Source organism: Neoarius graeffei, chromosome 11 (assembly GCF_027579695.1).
Source record: "Neoarius graeffei isolate fNeoGra1 chromosome 11, fNeoGra1.pri, whole genome shotgun sequence".
Classification (NCBI taxonomy): Eukaryota; Metazoa; Chordata; class Actinopteri; order Siluriformes; family Ariidae; genus Neoarius; species Neoarius graeffei.
Window position 1 is genome coordinate 37,951,237 of NC_083579.1, and position 18,066 is coordinate 37,969,302.

Genomic DNA, 18,066 nt, shown 5'->3' on the forward strand with positions numbered 1-18,066 from the left:
CTACTACAAAACATTGCCTGCACTCTGTCAACGAGTCATGAGTTTGAAATCCCTTGAAGAGAGACCAATGCATTAAAGAATGGCAACAATGAAAGATGTTCAAACAAAGCTTCTGATCTAAAACTACATGAAAACGAGAGTTCGGGTGCAAATGTTTAAAAAAAAAAAAACTTGATCTTCGGCATGAACTTGTATTTTTGGTTGATATCTAGACCACAAGAGATCGAGTTTAGTTGAGTTTAGTCTGGGCAGTCGCGTGGCTCAACTTTCGCGCAAATTCACAAATTTCATCCTCGCATCATCAACTGAGGTCGTAAAGTGCTCCTCTATTTCTTCATTTTCCAATAAAATATCTAAGATAGCATCAAAATCATCCCCAAACAAGAAGTAGTCATCAGATCCGTCCCCCATGTTTGTTGTTGCCGGGTTAAAGTGTGCACTCTCGTGATGACGTCACGGTACAGTTCAACCGCAAATACGAAACAATAGGACGGTCCTTTGAAGTTTGCCGGGTTTCCTAACCAGTCCCCTCTAACTATGGTCTGACACAGCGTTTGTACAGAGAAGGTGCATTACTCGCATGAGAAATACCTTACGCTTGCGTTGTTTTAGGCTGTTCGAATCGATCAAACCGTGAAACTGATAAGTTTCTTCAGGGTTCCTCATGAACTCATAAAAAAGGGTGAACGAATGCAGGATTTCACAAAAAGGCGTAGAGAAAGGTGGCTTTTGAACCTCTCAGTGAAATCGAAGGGAGTTGAATCGAAGCATGCTCGAGTTTGCAGCGATCACTTCGTGAAAGGCTTCTCTCTCTCTCAGCTGTCCTCAGTGTACTTTCCAAGTACTTTTCTTGCTATGTGTCGTTATTTTACGGTGCTTTTTTTTAAGCCCCGGAGCACTAAAGTCCCCAGCTGTTTCTTTGTTTACTTTTCACTCAATGGCCGCCATATTGAAAACAGTGTGTGTGTGTGTTTAAAGGTGCCCTTCCGCCAAAAACGTTTAATACTGGCTCTTTTTGAAATACCATAGTTCACTCCGAGTTGCATATGCATGCTGCATGTGAAAATGTAATTCTACCCCCATTCCCTGTATTAGCTTATGAAAGAAAATAGTCAGAAAAACGAGCGGATCAGAAAAAGCCATACGAAGTTACGTCACTTCGAAAATTAGTATTCATAGCCTCGCCCACCTTGGCTTGCGACCGCCCACGGGAAGAAAGTTCGGATTTAAGCGTGAGGAGAGATAGCAGAGCCCATCTCGTCGGTAGCTAATGAAGAGGACCTAACAGCAAGCTGAAAACATGTCTGAACAAGTTCGTGCCTGTTATTTGTGGCAGTAACACATTAACGTTGCATGTTTGGGGAGGCTGGGACCTCCCCTGCACGAGTTACGAGCGTCCAAAGTCGGGCTGGGGCCGCCGACAGAAACGAAACCTAAGCGGAGCGCCGCGGCTCGCCTCAGGGCGAATTACGTGCCGAGGCGCGGGGCTAGCCCGCCCTGGCAGTGCTGGTTCGTTGGGGAGAAGGCAGAGGTCTTTGGCTGCCAAGTTTGGGGAGGCTGGGACCTCCCCTGCCCGAGTCACGAGCGTCCAAAGTCGGGCTGGGGCCGCCGACAGAAACGAAACCTAAGCGGAGCAACGTTGCAAGATAGAAGTGGTGAAGAAGAAATGTTTGGAATTTCTCTTTGGAACACCACCAGCGAAGTATAATGCAGCATTAGTACTGTGTTCTGATCATTTCGACCACAGTGAGTTTTCAAACCTCGGTGCCTTCAGTAGTGGTTTTGCTTCGAGGTTGTTTTTAATACCTGGATCTGTCGACCACCAGCTCACAAGCTGTAAGTAAAACATGAACTTTTTGTTCGAAGGTTTTTGTTACAAAATAGCATGTTCATATTCTCCACGTTAGCATGCATGACATGGCCACAAGCTAGGCAGGGATGAGAGTTTTCCGCTTTTCGGCGGATTTCCGCTTTTTCCGAATAAAAAACGACCTTTTTATATTATGCCAAATCCGTTAATTTTTTTTTATTAATTTCGGGGGGTTGGGGTATGTTCCTTCATGCTGTTCAAACTTTATTAACTCCAACGATCTTTACACATTATTTGTAAGTCGCCATCTTTAGTCTCGTTTAAATCTCGTTGAATGTGATGTAAAATTCGTGTTATCTACATTGTTATTGGTCAAAACATCGATGTCGAGACCATAATAGCCAATCAGAACAGTTTTTACAAAGACACCCACATCGGCTTGTTCTGACCCACTGGAGGTAGCGTCACAGTGCTGTTAGCCAATCAGAGGTAACACGTTTACATGTCATGAATATTAATGAGTAAGAGCTGAAATCCTGTCGTTCTCCCGCCACCCACTCCTCCACCAAACTAGAACAGCCTGAAACAGGAGAACCACAGCATTTTTTTTTTTTTCACTAAAACCGGCTCACAGGGCATTCATTCATACTAGAGACCACCGCACAATTAATGAAAAAACGATGCGAGGAGACGTTTAACAGGGAGTCCTAGCGGGCTTTTCAACGACGACGATACAGACTGGGCTCCAACACTGAAATTAGGTCATGATAAAGTCAAACAGCAGTCAGAGGAAGATAAAGAGCGCGAAGTAAGAGCAAAATCTTTGTTTTAAAATCTCATCTCATCTGTAGCCGCTTTATCCTGTTCTACAGGGTCGCAGGCAAGCTGGAGCCTATCCCAGCTGACTACGGGCGAAAGGCAGGGTACACCCTGGACAAGTCGCCAGGTCATCACAGGGCCGACACATAGACACAGACAACCATTCACACTCACATTCACACCCACGGTCGATTTAGAGTCACCAGTTAACCTAACCTGCATGTCTTTGGACTGTGGGGGAAACCGGAGCACCCGGAGGAAACCCACGCGGACATGGGGAGAACATGCAAACTCCACACAGAAAGGCCCTCGCCAGCCACGGGGCTCGAACCCGGACCTTCTTGCTGTGAGGCGACAGCGCTAACCACTTCACCACCGTGCCGCTCTCAATAAAATGTTTTTCTATTAAAAAAACAAAGCACAAATAAAAGTAATCTTCGCCAGAAAAACCCAATATTATGGCATCTTTTCATGTATCAAAGCAGAACTGAAGGCAAATTTTTTTTTCTAATTAAAATTCTATTTCTCATTTCATTAAATATCGGAATGTATTTTTGATCGCTATTTTGTCGCTGCTATAGCAAGTTCTGAGTGTTTGAAATATGCTCTGTAATATCAGTCCATATGTCAAAGCAATGGCCGTAAATGAGAATTTGTTGAGACCTGTGCAAGACATCGTAGGACGGAAGTAAAATGTACAGCGGAAATCAAAATGACCGACATCTGCCAAGGTTGTCAAAAGACGCGCGCGCCCTCTTTCGAATGCTGATGTAATCAAGCCAGAAGTTTTGTTTGTTTTGATAGCAATCACGAAAGTTTGAAAAAAGTAGGCAGTAATCGTCATTTAAACTCGTTTTTGTATTTCGTTTGGAAAAGAGTTTTCAAAATGGTGGCGCTGACACTTTGTTTCGAAGTCTTGCACAAGTCTTGTGAAGATCACGCGGATAAGTGACTCCTGCCGTGGACCAAACAAACTAAATTCAACATGGCTAAAAACTGGATAGACTGATAAGTATATTTAATTGCAATTAGTTGCCAATACGAGTCACGATATAAGGTTACTAAAACCAAAAACGTCATTGAATAACACGTTAATTAAGAAATAAAGCAAGTTTAAAATGATTTCAGTTCTCCTTTAAATCAAAGTTTAAGCTTTAGACCAGCACCTAGTCCCCGCTCGTCATTCTCCATTCAAGATAGCGGCTTGATGTCTTCTTTATGAGTTATGTATGTGTTTGAGCATTTATAACCCTAAATCTTGACTTCAAAGCAAGAAAACATCACAGATAAGGTCAGAAAGTATTAGAAAAACCAGCAGGTTCTTATATTGTTAGCAATATTCATAATTTGTTTAGCTATTTGACGTTCATAAGTCGAATGTGATGTAAGCCTGATGTACAGAGCGAATTATTTATACAAGTTGTCTATAACAGAGGACAGAGGTTAGTTGGAATTTTTTTTTTTAGTGGAAATTCAGCTGTGGAGAAGGGGATTTAAGAGAAGTAGGCCCAGCTCGTAATAAAACAATAACAACATACAGTAAGGAATATCAGGATGAAGTTCATGTAAAACTTGAAGCCAAACTCGAATCCGATTCTCAATTAAAACTGAAGTGTCACAGAAGCTGTGTATCTACTTACACTTCAGCTCTGTTATTTCTTTTCATGTATACAGGTAACGAGGTATTAGCCAGGTAGTGTAGAGTGTATTAATATTAGGACGACATACAAGCTGTAGATACTAGTATCGTATTATCTTCATGCTCTTATTATTGGTTGGAACAAACTAGTAGGCCTGTTTTAATAAACTTGGCAACAGTGTGGACTGCTGAAGATTGTCATTTCTATTTATATCTTAAGGCAACCCCATACAGGGCATTAGACTCATTTATTTTGCATTTTTGACATAAAATAATATTTGTCTATGTTTATAGCTTTGCTGTTAATCGGTTTGTTTTCATTCGTATTTGATAAATGTATGAAGTTAATATTCTGTTTTAAATACATACCGGGATTCATACGAAATACCAGAAATAGTTTAAATGCTGAAACAAGAAAATCAGCCACATCAGTGGTCACTAATACCCCTTTTCCACCAAATCAGTTCCAGGGCTGGTTCGGAGCCAGTGCTGGTTCACAACTCGTTCAACTTGCGAGCCAGCTGAGAACCAGTTTGCTTTTCCATCGCTCGCGGTGCCACATCATTACGTTGCTGTATACGTCATTACGCCGCTGTATATGTCAGTTACGTCGCTACGTTTGCTTAAACCTTGGCGCGAATATCAAAGCAAAAACAACACGGAAGAAGCAGCAGCAACAACAATAATAATAATAATAATGGATGACTTCGCGTTTGTACAACTGCAGCTTCTCGCCGCTTAAAAATGGCGATCTTTCGTGGTCTTGTTATTGTTGTTGGTCTTAACAGCTCCGCCCCCCCGCTGACGTAAGCGGTTCTTTCCTCTGGCCCAGCAAAGAGTTGGTGCTAGCCTGGAACTGGTTTTTCTGGCCCCAGAGCCAGTTCTTTGTCAGTGGAAACAGAAAACCCGGTTCCAAACTAAGCACTGGCCCCGAACCAGCCCTGGAACTGCTTTGGTGGAAAAGGGGCATAAGTTACAGTATGTGCTCAGCTGCTACAGATGTTCAGTACTACAGCTGTTAAATCCACAGGACTTATTGAAATATGGACATGATGATTTGTTACAGACTTTTGAAGCAGCAGCTACCTTGCAGAGGGACGATGTGGAGAAACGGTTACAGACTTCAGTGCATTTCCATGATTACTTTCAGCGTCCGTAAGTGTTCTGGGTCTATTAAAGATATTAGAATGCCATGCTTAAGATGGTGCCACTTTATCCTTGGCGATGAAGTGAAAGCAAAATGGGTGAATCGGTGGATGAGGCTACTATTTCTGGTGTAACTTGTACTTCATCCTGTATTATGGAAAGGGAACTTTACAAGAGTAGCAGCTCTTAAAACGTGTGATTTTAATTATTCAAATTTATAGTGAAACACTTTGGTAATGTCTTACTGGATTTCTGTTGAACTGCGTTCATTTGAGTGGACCAGTAGGCTGAGTTCAAGCACTGTGTTAACGTGTTTCTTTTTCCTCAGGGAAGAGGAAACCAACAGCACTGGCATCGGTGTCGTATCAGAGACCAATCAAGAGATGCAGATAAATTTCACTTGTGCAGAGCACACAGATGTTCGCTGTCCCAGTGAAGCTGGAAAGCAGGATACAGGTATAGAAATAGAATGTCACTCGGTAGATCACATACCATCGCCAATATTGAACAATCACCAAATTGTACACACTCGGGTTGTATAACACCCCCCCCCCCCCTCCCCCCCCGAATGAGTCTGGTTCCTCCTCCCTCCCTCCCCATCAAGATCCATGCAACACTTTCTCGAAATGTGGAAGAAAATTGTGAAAAAAAAAAATTCCTGGATCTGCCCTTTTATTTGGACCCAAGATTTAGTGGGTTCTTTCTGGGCCCATGCCTTATCCTTCCACAAAGTTTAATTAAAATTACTTCAGCAGTTCTTGTGTAAACCTGATAACACAGGGGAGGAAAAACAGACAGGGGAAAATATAACCTTCTGCCACTGGCGAAGGTAATAAACACGTATACCTGAATTTTTCAAGCTGTATCATTCTAACTCTATTGTGATTGGCTGCAGATAATTAATTTATAAATTACTGGATTTCATGACCAGTGGAAAACCTAAAATGTCTGTATTTTGGTAACACGTAAAGGTCAAATTCTGTATCTTGTTGTATTTCGGTAATCTCTCGGATGAGTATGAGGTTTGGTTTTCTCTGCCCGCTCCCAGATGCATGTTTTCTGAATTAACGACTCTTCTAGCTTCAATGATTTCCTCAGTCAGCTGTGCTTTCTTTGGCTTCCATGGTTTCAATCCTAAATCTTTACAAGTTTTATCAATTTCACTCAATTTGAGGCACAGTATCGCTTGTCTCTCGCTGACAGGTGTTTGTTTACATGTTGAAGTAGCCATGTTGTCTTCCTTCTGCCATACAAGCTGGCCAGTTCTCACATTTTTTTGGTCTAAGGCCGAGAAGGGTCTATTGGGATGACGATGAAACAGGAAAACATTTGTACAGTATTCAAAGACAGGTTGATACTGGAAGGATAGAGGGCAGGAGTCGGAGAGAGGAAAACATCCCTCGTTTAAGAATAGGACATACAGGGTTTAACTATTCTCTCAGCATAATGGGTAAACATCCCACTGGGAAATGTACACACTGTAGCCATCCAGAAAGTGTAGGACATGCACTACTCCACTGCAAGTAGTATGAACATGAGAGAAATCAGCTTTTTCAATCATTAAGTAAGTCATCATCATTTTACATTACCTGGTTTGCTAGGAAAAGCATTAAGTCAGATATATCACTTTATCAAGTATTTAAAAGAAACAGAAATGGCTAAAAGAATATAGGCTTTTTTTCCCCACCTCCAATATCTCCTGTTCCACACTCCAGCCCAATGGGTGGCGGTAATGCGCCTTTAAATTGGTCTGCCAACCGCCAGAAAACCCTAAAGAAGAAGAACTGCAGGTTTGTTTATGTGGCCATGTTGCCGGACAGCTTTGTGTTTAACAACAAGTGGCACGAGTGTGTGTGAGAGTGATTGTGAGCTTAATTCAGTAAACATCTACAGATAAACTTGTAGAGATGACATCTAAAAGAATAATCACAGGGAGCTGTAGTGCTTTTTTTGATGTAATAACAAGCGTGGAGAGAAGCCTGGTTTAACTTTTCACCGCTTCCCGGTGAACTCCGAAAGACGAGAACAGTGGTGAGCTGCAGTTAAACGTGAAGACTGGATGCCTACAAAACATTCCCGTGTGTGCGGAGAACATTTTATATCAGGATAGTGTGGGACCTCTGTGCACTTTTTCTAGCTCAAGGTTGTTCTGTTATAAAAATCCCATAGCTATAGATCTAGATCAAGCCACTGTGTATCGTCATAGAACCGTGCTCGCGATAGCGTTCTATTCACTGATCTCTGTGTAAAATATCTGGATGGCTCATTGCCCATTCCCCGCTGTAGAGACGAGTGAAGCCATCTGGCCGCCATGTTACCACACCCTTCACGTATAGACCATGTGCACCTACGTCAGAGGTCAAGTTTGTTTATCCACCATATTGGGTATCAAGCCGCAGCTTACTTCACACGTGGAAATTTTTGGAGCGTGATTAACATTTTCAGTCAGAATGGCTTGTTGTGTGGCAGTAGGGTGCTCTAACAGAAAAAGCACGAAGGGTTTATCTTTTTGCCGGTTCCCCGTTGATCAAGAGCGGAGGAAGAAGTGGATTGCTGCCATTAAACGTGTTGACTGGGAACCAAGCGAACACTCGATTGTGTGCCCAACATTTCGTGCAGGCAAGTGGCTTCTACCCCTGTAACGTTAACTGTTTCAGTATAACGTGTAAATAATGTACATTTTTGTAATAAACAGGATACGCTTGTGCATTTTCAATTTTTATGTTTCCTAAATCACTGACTCGTGGCATTCTACATTGCCATTACTAAAACTAGTAGTAGGTCTAGTAATATCTATACATAATAGTTAGTCTCATCTCATCTCATTATCTCTAGCCACTTTATCCTTCTACAGGGTCGCAGGCAAGCTGGAGCCTATCCCAGCTGACTACGGGCGAAAGGCGGGGTACACCCTGGACAAGTCGCCAGGTCATCACAGGGCTGACACGTAGACACAGACAACCATTCACACTCACATTCACACCTACGGTCAATTTAGAGTCACCAGTTAACCTAACCTGCATGTCTTTGGACTGTGGGGGAAACCGGAGCACCCGGAGGAAACCCACGCGGACACGGGGAGAGCATGCAAACTCCACACAGAAAGGCCCTCGCCGGCCCCGGGGCTCGAACCCAGGACCTTCTTGCTGTGAGGTGACAGCGCTAACCACTACACCACCGTGCCGCCCATCATAGTTAGTACTACTACTAATTAAAAAACAGTATCATGCTACATGATTCGTTGTATCACATTTCGTTTCAACATCGATGTAGAGGTCAGAGCGGGTGGGTGGAGCACAGAAGTACGGCAGGCCAGAACTGAGTTCCAAAAACTCTTTTTTTATTTGCACTTTATAGTCGCAAACATACACTCTCCCAGCCACACGCGCATATGCGCACATCAGTCATCTGGTTTGGGAGAGCGCACTTCCTCTGCTCTCTCTCTCCTTATAGAGATCTTGCAGTCACGTGACCGGAAAGTACACAGCCGCCATCTTGTCGGTCAACAGCACAGCTGAATACTGCTGCACTCGTGTACAGAATGGATCAATTTCAACCGACGGACTACACGGCTCATTTTTCTAATGAACAGATAACGAGATACAGTGGTGCTTGAAAGTTTGTGAACCCTTTAGAATTTTCTATATTTCTGCATAAATAGGACCTAAAACATCATCCGATTTTCACACAAGTCCTAAAAGTAGATAAAGAAAACCCAGTTAAACAAATGAGACAAAAATATTATACTTGGTCATTTATTTATTGAGGAAAATGATCCAATATTACATATCTGTGAGTGGCAAAAGTATGTGAACCTCTAGGATTAGCAGTTAATTTGAAGGTGAAATTAGAGTCAGGTGTTTTCAATCAATGAGACAACAATCAGGTGTGAGTGGGCACCCTGTTTTATTTAAAGAACAGGGATCTATCAAAGTCTGATCTTCACAACACATGTTTGTGGAAGTGTATCATGGCACCAACAAAGGAGATTTCTGAGGACCTCAGAAAAAGCGTTGTTGATGCTCATCAGGCTGGAAAAGTTTACAAAACCATCTCTAAAGAGTTTGGACTCCACCAATCCACATTCAGACGGACTGTGTACAAATGGAGGAAATTCAAGACCATAGTTACCCTCCCCAGGAGTGGTCGACCAACAAAGATCACTCCAAGATAAAGGCGTGTAATAATCGGCGAGGTCACAAAGGACCACAGGGGAACTTCTAAGCAACTGAAGGCCTCTCTCACATTGGCTAATGTTCATGGGTCCACCTAAGGTATTAGGCAGAGACCCGTCCACCCGTAAATTTGACGGGCGATTGCCGATTTCAACGGGCAAGTGTACACACAGACGGATACTGAAACGGACGATAATGCCGAAAATTTTCGCACATGAATACTCCCACATGTCATCCGATAAATCCAGTTATGTTCCGCCCACACACGGACTGGCCATCGGGAGTAGCGGGAGTTTTCCCGGTGGGCTGGTGGTTCAGCGTGGGCCGGCGGAGAAAAAAAAAAAAAACAGTTGCGCGCTGGCCTTTAATATGATAAGCAATGTTAACAGTTTGTTAAAGAAACCGTTAACATTGCTTATCATATTAAAGGCCAGCGCGCAACTGTTTTTTTTTTTTTTTTTTTTTCTCCGCTGGCCCACACTGAACCACCGGCCCACTGGGAAAACTCCCGCTACTCCCGATGGCCAGTCCGTGTGTGGTTCCGCCATCATTTACAAATCGTAAGAAACACAGTTTAATACGAAAAATACTGAAAACTTGAAATGAAAAATCAGAATATTTCATCGTTTCCGCCATTTTGGCCCGCACTGAATCTTGTAACATGCGGACTGAATAAATCGCGAATTCTGATTGGTCGAAAATTGCAAACACCCTGCGTTGTAGTTTCCTCTTTCTTGGCGGGAGAACCGCATTTTTTTTTGCTGACTCACTCTTCTGGATCAAGATGAATCCCAACAAACGCCCCAAATTGAATGTGACAAAAACTGATTCGTTTTTCCACAAAAAGACAGAAAAGGTATGTGTGATACATTGATTAACAAGGGGGTTTCATTGGGGTATGGTAAAATAGAATACTGTTGTTTTTTTTTTTTTTTATTAAATACTGTAACTAGATCAAAAGATTATATACAATTCATTGTTGTTTATTTTCTTTTCACTTTTGTTACCAAATCAAACACCATACATACATCTGATACATTCAGGAGTGAAACTGAAAAAAATACAAAGTAAAAATATGCAATATTTCTGATCAAAAATTACACGCCATTTCACCCTGAAAATGTCCTAGAATGCAGGAAATGAAGTCTAAATTTCAAAAATTTTCTGGGGGGGCATGCCCCCAGACCCCCCTAGAGGGACTTCGCGCCTGCGGCGCTCGTCTTCGCACCTGCGGCGCTTATCAGGATTATATAAAATATTATTTTTGACTGGTAAATTTCTTTTTCTGCCTAATACCCTAGGTCCACCATCAGGAGAACACTGAACAACAATGGTGTGCATGGCAGGGTTACAAGGAGAAAGACACTGCTCTCCAAAAAGAACATTGCTGCTCATCTGCAGTTTGCTAAGATCACGTGGACAAGCCAGAAGGCTATTGGAAAAATGTTTTGTGGATAGATGAGACCAAAATAGAACTTTTTGGTTTAAATGAGAAGCGTTATGTTTGGAGAAAGGAAAACACTGCATTCCAGCATAAGAACCTTATCCCATCTGTGAAACATGGTGGTGGTAGTATCATGGTTTGGGCCTGTTTTGCTGCATCTGGGCCAGGACAGCTTGCCATCATTGATGGAACAATGAATTCTGAATTATACCAGCGAATTCTAAAGAAAAACGTCAGGACATCTGTCCATGAACTGAATCTCAAGAGAAAGTGGGTCATGCAGGAAGACAACGACCCTAAGCACACAAGTCGTTCTACCAAAGAATGGTGAAAGAAGAATAATGTTAATGTTTTGGAATGGCCAAGTCAAAGTCCTGACCTTAATCCAATCGAAATGCTGTGGAAGGACCTGAAGCCAGCAATTCATGTGAGGAAACCCACCAACATCCCAGAGTTGAAGCTGTTCTGTCCGGAGGAATGGGCTAAAATTCCTCCAAGCCGGTGTGCAGGACTGATCAACAGTTACTGGAAATGTTTAGTTGCAGTTATTGCTGCACAAGGGGGTCACACCAGATACTGAAAGCAAAGGTTCACATACTTTTGCCACTCACAGATATGTAATATTGGATCATTTTCCTCAATAAATAAATGACCAAGTATAATATTTTTGTCTCATTTGTTTAACTGGGTTCTCTTTATCTACTTTTAGGACTTGTGTGAAAATCTGATGATGTTTAAGGTCATATTTTTGCAGAAATATAGAAAATTCTAAAGGGTTCACAAACTTTCAAGCACCACTGTATATGTCTAAAATAAACGATCTACAGATTATTGACCCTTATGGCTTTCCAGACGGAGTTTTCACGACCGTGTCAGTGGATATGGAACTGCCAGTGGAATACCTGGACGTGTATAATTACCTCATTAACTTTCCCTCGCTGTTCAGTGGTGAAGCACTGCGTGCTTATAAATCTCTGGACAGTTATCTTTACAGAAATTCAGGATTTGTCAGCGACTCAGATGTGGCATCTTGTAAACAAGAAAATGATCATCACTGGATGGGTAAGTCACTTAAGTATTGAGTATTGCACTGACCAGCCGATTATAGAATAGAATAAGGTAATTCCAGCTGTAATTTCAAATCGTCCGTCTTGTTTACCTGGCGTTGGAGAGATAGAGGCTTAGCAGTGGAGGTTTGAGTGGCTGTTTTCTGAGCTTAGTCAACAGGCCGGCTCTGCAGCCTCGCTTCCGCTCCCGGCGCCGCCTCCTTAGCTTTGCTTCCAGTAACAATCCACGGAGACCCCGCTGGTCTCACTATCTCGTCCGGAATGTGTTTTTTTTTTTTTTGTTTGTTTGTTTTTTTTCTCGTCCGGAATGTTGTGCATGCGATGGAAATCGCTACAAACCGTCATTTTCTGCTGGAAACCAATGTCCAGTAAGTCCATACAGTTGTAGTGGATATTGAAGTCCGGTACAGACGAACAACACGCAAAAATACACACAAAAAACGTGCACAGGTAGGGAGAGCTTGTAGCCGCAGCCGTTGTAGTAGAATTGTATATAGTAGGTTTTTCCAGAAGAAAAGGTAGAAGTAGAAGGCGGAAATATGGCGTTTGACCGACAAGATGGCGTCTGTCACAATCTGGATCGGCTGTGACGTCACATGCAAGTGCTCCATATAGGGCGTGGTTGCTGGGAAGACACACAAACAGGTTAATTCACCTCAGGTGTAGTGATTCTGCCACTTACCTTCCCTGACTCCGCCCTCCGGTCACAGACCGACGCTTGACCACGCCCCCACTGCCACATACCCCCACCGCCCGACTCAGGCCGGGCAGCTGTCCGGCCTGCAGCCGACTCCCCCCCCCCCCCCCCAAGGGGAGAGGAAGTCCGCTACGACCATCTGCGCCCCCAGCCTGTGGACCAACTTAAAGTTAAAGGGTTGGAGTGCCAGATACCAACGGGTGATCCGTGCGTTGGCATCCTTCATGCGGTGGAGCCACTGGAGGGCCGCATGGTCCGAACAGAGGGTGAAAGGGCGTCCCAGCAGGTAGTAACGGAGGGCGAGGACCGCCTACTTGATGGCCAGGCACTCCTCTATGGTGCTGTAGCGCCCCTCATGCACTGACAGCTTACGACTTGTGTACAGCACTGGGCGATCCTCCCCCTCCACCTCCTGGGACAAAACAGCCCCCAGCCCTCTGTCCGACGCGTCCGTCTGCAATATAAAAGGGAGAGAAAAGTCAGGGGAGTGTAATAGTGGCCCCCCACACAGTGCAGCCATTACCTCAGAAAAAGCCCGCTGGCATTGCTCCGTCCACTGGACCGGATCTGGTGCCCCCTTTTTAGTGAGATCAGTCAGTGGGCTGGTGACGTCTGAATAATTAGGTAAAAACCTACGATAATAGCCGGCCAGCCCCAGGAACTGTCCCCCCCCCCCCCCCCCCCCTTTTGGTCTTGGGCCTCGGGCAGGCCGCAATCGCTGCCATCTTGTTAATTTGGGGATGCACCTGCCCATTGCCCAAGTGGAAGCCCAGATACCGTACTTCCACCCGCCCAATCGCACACTTCTTTGGGTTGGCTGTGAGACCCGCCCGCCTCAGCGATCTAAGGACAGCCCTCAGGTGTTGTAGGTGCAGCGGCCAGTCATTACTATAAATAATGATGTCATCCAGGTACGTGGCCGCATAGGTGGCGTGGGGGCGGAGGACCCTATCCATCAGCTGCTGAAATGTAGCGGGCGCCCCAAACAGCCCAAAAGGAAGCGTGACAAACTGGTGTAAGCTGAATGGTGTGGAAAAGGCCGTTTTTTCTCGGGATAATGGAGTCAAGGGGATCTACCAATAACCCTTCGTCAAATCCAGTGGCGAGTAAAAGCAAGCCGTGCCTAGTCTATCGAGCAACTCCTCAATACGAGGCATTGGGTACGCGTCGAATTTAGACACCGCGTTGACTTTTTTTCTATAGTCTACACAGACCCGGACCGACCCGTCGGCCTTGGGTACCAAGACCACCGGGCTGCTCCAGTTGCTGTGGGACTCCTCGACGATGCCCATTTCGAGCATGGCCTCAAGTTCTTCCTGAACCACTTTTTTCTTGTGTTCGGGTAGCCTGTAAGGGCGGCTACGCACTACCACCTCCGGGGGCGTCTCAATGTGGTGCTCTATGAGGTTGGTGCGGCCAGGCAGGGGCGAGAACGCGTCCAAAAATTCGGTCTGCAACTGGGCAACCTCCGCGAGTTAGGTCGGGGAGAGGTGGTCTCCACAGGGGACCGGAGAGGTACGCGATGCCAGTGCTCCCTTTTGAACCTCCGGCCCCAGCTCCGCCTTCTCCGGAACCACCGACACCAATGCCATGGGGACCTCCTCGTTCCAGAGTTTGAGCAGATTGAGGTGGTAAATCTGTAGCGCCCCACCCCTGTCCGTTCGTCTCACCTCGTAGTCGACGTCCCCGACTCGCCGTGTGACCTCAAAGGGTCCTTGCCACTTGGCGACCAATTTGGAGCTCGATGTGGGCAACAGTACGAGTACTTTATCTCGCAGTGCGAACTCCCTAAGGCGCGTACCCTTGTTATACAGGCGGGTTTGCCATTCTTGGGCCTGCTGCAAATTCTCCTGGGTTAGGTGTATGAGTGTGTGGAGTTTTGCGCGCAGGTCCATAACGTATTGAATTTCATTTTTACTTGGTGAAGGTCCCTCCTCACAGTTTTCTCACAGCACGTCTAAGGCTACGTTTACATTACGTCGAATCAGCGGATCATCAGATTAACGTTCTTAAAACGATTCGCGTTTACACTAAAACCGTTAGCCGTGCACACAGCAACACCAATACACGGATACGCTCGGCTCCGCAGGCATCCTGCGCTCCAAATCACTCCGCCCTGAACAGCGAGTGCCCTCTGGAGGGTGCGCACTCTGGCCCTGCGCAGCTCACACAGCGCGCGAGTGAAGTGCACACGCAGTGATTCGGGACTGAGCCGCTGTGTGTGTGATCCCAGCGCATATCACTTACTACTTGCAAGTGGAAGGATGGCAAGCCTAAAGACAATCATAACTACACAATGGGCAGTATTTGCATCAGTATTTGCAGTATTTTCATACTTTTATACTCTTTAATGAAAGGTGATACAAGGCGGAAGTCCGCGCCGTTTTTCAGCAGTTGCGTCACATGACCAACGCCAGCGAATCAGGAAGGTGGATGTCACAGTGACGTTGTCCAATGAGGACGCCAGCTAGAGCTCAGCACAGCGTATTCGCGTATCTCAATGTTTACACAGCACCGGACCAGATACGATCTATATTGAATACGTGGACGCTGGCGGATTCCCGTTTCCCGGCTTTTCCAGGTGGTTTAATGTAAATGGACAGTGCATCCGCGAAGAAAACGAGACAGATACGGTCTAATGTAAACGTAGCCTGAAATGCCGCGCGGCTTACGCCCGTATAACAATTCAAACAGGGAGAACCCCTTGGAGGCTTGTGGGACCTCTCGCACTGAAAACAACAAGGGTGCGAGCCATTTATCCCAATTACATGCGTCCTCGCTTATGAATTTTCTCATTATGTTTTTGAAGGTGCAATTGAATCGTTCGACTTAGGGCTGTGCGATATATCGAATATACTCGATATATCGCGAAAATTCTGTGTGTGATACATAAAATTATTATATCGTAACTATCGAGTATTTTATGGTCATCTTCCGACTTGCGTTTGTTTCGTATTTGTTTAAAACCTTTTCCGGTGGCTTTCTCCCTGTCCCTCAGGCAGTAACGTGAGAGGCTGCCTAAGGGTAAAGAAAACAATAACGTCACGCACTCGCCAACCAATCCCGGGCGACATCTCGGTGCTGAAAGGAACTTCCGGGAAGATTTTCTAGTTTCGGTTGTGTTGCCAGATTGGGTGGTTTTAAGTGCATTTTGGCGGGTTTTGAACATATTTTGAGCTGGAAAACGTTAGCAGTATCTGGCAACACTGCCGGTGGGAAGATTTCCTTGTTTCAGTTTACAGCGCTGACTCAGTTCGTGCAATCGCTGGTGTTGCATAGGCGACCGTGTAAGCTCTGTCAATTTCTGCGACAAATTACTTCCTAAAAGAACTAGTAAGGGGTCAGTCAACTGGCATTTTTTTGGATATCGCGAGGAGGACGTGGAACAGCAAATGCCAGTTTGTAAAGTGTGCAAAAAAAAAAAAACCTGTCATCACGAAAGGCAGCAGCACTACAAATATGTTCCTGTGGCAGCGGGGGCGTGGTCAAGCGCCGGTCTGTGACAGGAGGGCGGAGTCAGGGAAGGTAAGTGGCAGAATCACTACACCTGAGAGCAATTAACCTGTGTTTGTGTGTCTTCCCAGTGACCGCGCCCTATATGAGGAGGGAGAGCGAGAGCGGAAGGAGCTCATCCCTGAACCAAACGCCGGTTGTGTGTGTGTCTGTGCTAGAGTGATTACTGTTAGACTGAAAAGTGTGGCAATAAAGCCAAGTGATAAACCTGATCTCTGTCCTGCCGTCCTCTGTGCTCCACCCACATAGGGAGTCCTACAGTGGTGCCAAAACCCGGGAAAGTGGAGCACCAACCCAGCAGCCCCATGGAATCCTCCCCGTTCGCCGACCTGGTCCACGCCCTCGCCACGGCTCAGCAAAGCCAGCACCAGGCGCTCGTCACACTCCGAAAGGAACAAGAGCGGCGCTTCGAAGCCCTGGTGCTGGCCCAGCAGGAAGATCGCAAGGCGTTCCGGCATCTCCTCGCGTCGGCGGGGCCCACCAGCGCTCCGGCTGCGGGCCCGTCTCCCCTCACTGTCACCAAGATGGGCCCGCAGGACGACCCCGAGGCGTTCCTCACGTTGTTTGAACAGGTCGCCGAAGCCTCGGGGCAGCCGATGGAGCAGCGCGCGGCGTGCCTCCTCCCCCTGCTCACGGGAGAGGCACAACTGGCCGCGCTACAGCTCCCCGCCGACTGCCGGCTGGCCTACGCGGGCCTCCGCCGTGCCGTCCTCCAGCGCGTGGGGCGCACACCGGAACAACAGCGCCAGCGCTTCCGCGCGCTGCAATTGGAGGAAGTCGGCCGGCCGTTCGCGTTTGGCCAGCAGCTCCGGGACGCCTGCTGGCGGTGGCTGAGGGCCGACGATCGCGACGCCGAGGGAATCGTCGACCAGGTGGTACTAGAACAGTTCATTGCCTGCTTACCAGCAGGAACCGCGGAGTGGGTCCAGTGCCACCGCCTGGCGTCGCTGGATCAGGCAGTCGAGCTGGCGGAGGATCATCTGGCGGTTGTCCCGGCGGCAGGACAGCAGATGACATCTCTTCTCTCCTCTCTCTCTCTCTCTCCCTCTCGCTCTCCCTCCCTCCTCCTGTGTCCTGTCCTCGCCCCATTCCCCCACCGCGGAGGTGGGGGCCGGCACCACCCCAGCCGGCCCGCCGCACCCGCGGTGCCCTCCCGTTTCTCCCTTCCGTGTCTGTCTCTCCCCCACCTCAGGTGAGTGAGCCCCAGATCACCGGTGCAGAGGGAAAGCCCGGGCCGGTTTGCTGGCGCTGCGGGGAACCGGGCCACCTTCAACAGCAGTGCACAGCAATGGAAGTGGGCGCGGTGGTTCGGATCCCCGATGCGCCAGAGGCCGCCCTCGATCGGGCCGGAGCGTATCACATACCGGTGAGTATCCAAGGGGCTACATATCAGGCGTTGGTGGATTCTGGTTGTAATCAGACCTCAATTCGCCAAAGCCTGGTTCAAAACGAGGCATTGGGGGGAGCACAAGGGGTGAAGGTGGTGTGTGTGTGTGTGTGTGTGCGTGTGCGTGCGTGCATGCATGGGGATGTTCACCGCTACCCTTTGGTGTCGGTCCACATTATTTTGAGAGGGGAAAAATGTATAGTGAAGGCGGCGGTTAATCCTCGCCTTACCCACTCTTTAATTTTGGGGACTGATTGGCCGGGATTTCGGGGTTTAATGACGCGCCTAGTAGAGAGTGAGTCCTGCCAGTTGACAGGGGGAGGTCCCGGTGTCGCTTTGGCGGGAGCAGCTGTCACAGAGCCGTCTACA

General features: G+C 46.6%; 1 protein-coding gene across 3 annotated transcripts in view; it reads left to right on the forward strand.

Annotated features, from left to right (window-relative positions):
• The window catches only part of LOC132894244 (uncharacterized), a 37,724-nt gene that overhangs the window by 8,411 nt on the left and 11,247 nt on the right, over window positions 1-18,066 (forward strand). For all 3 annotated transcript variants that reach the window (XM_060933818.1, XM_060933820.1, XM_060933819.1), the window contains 2 exons: window positions 5,335-5,423; window positions 5,743-5,870. In XM_060933818.1, the coding sequence (XP_060789801.1) occupies window positions 5,335-5,423; window positions 5,743-5,870 (217 nt within the window). The remainder of the gene's footprint in view (window positions 1-5,334; window positions 5,424-5,742; window positions 5,871-18,066) is intronic.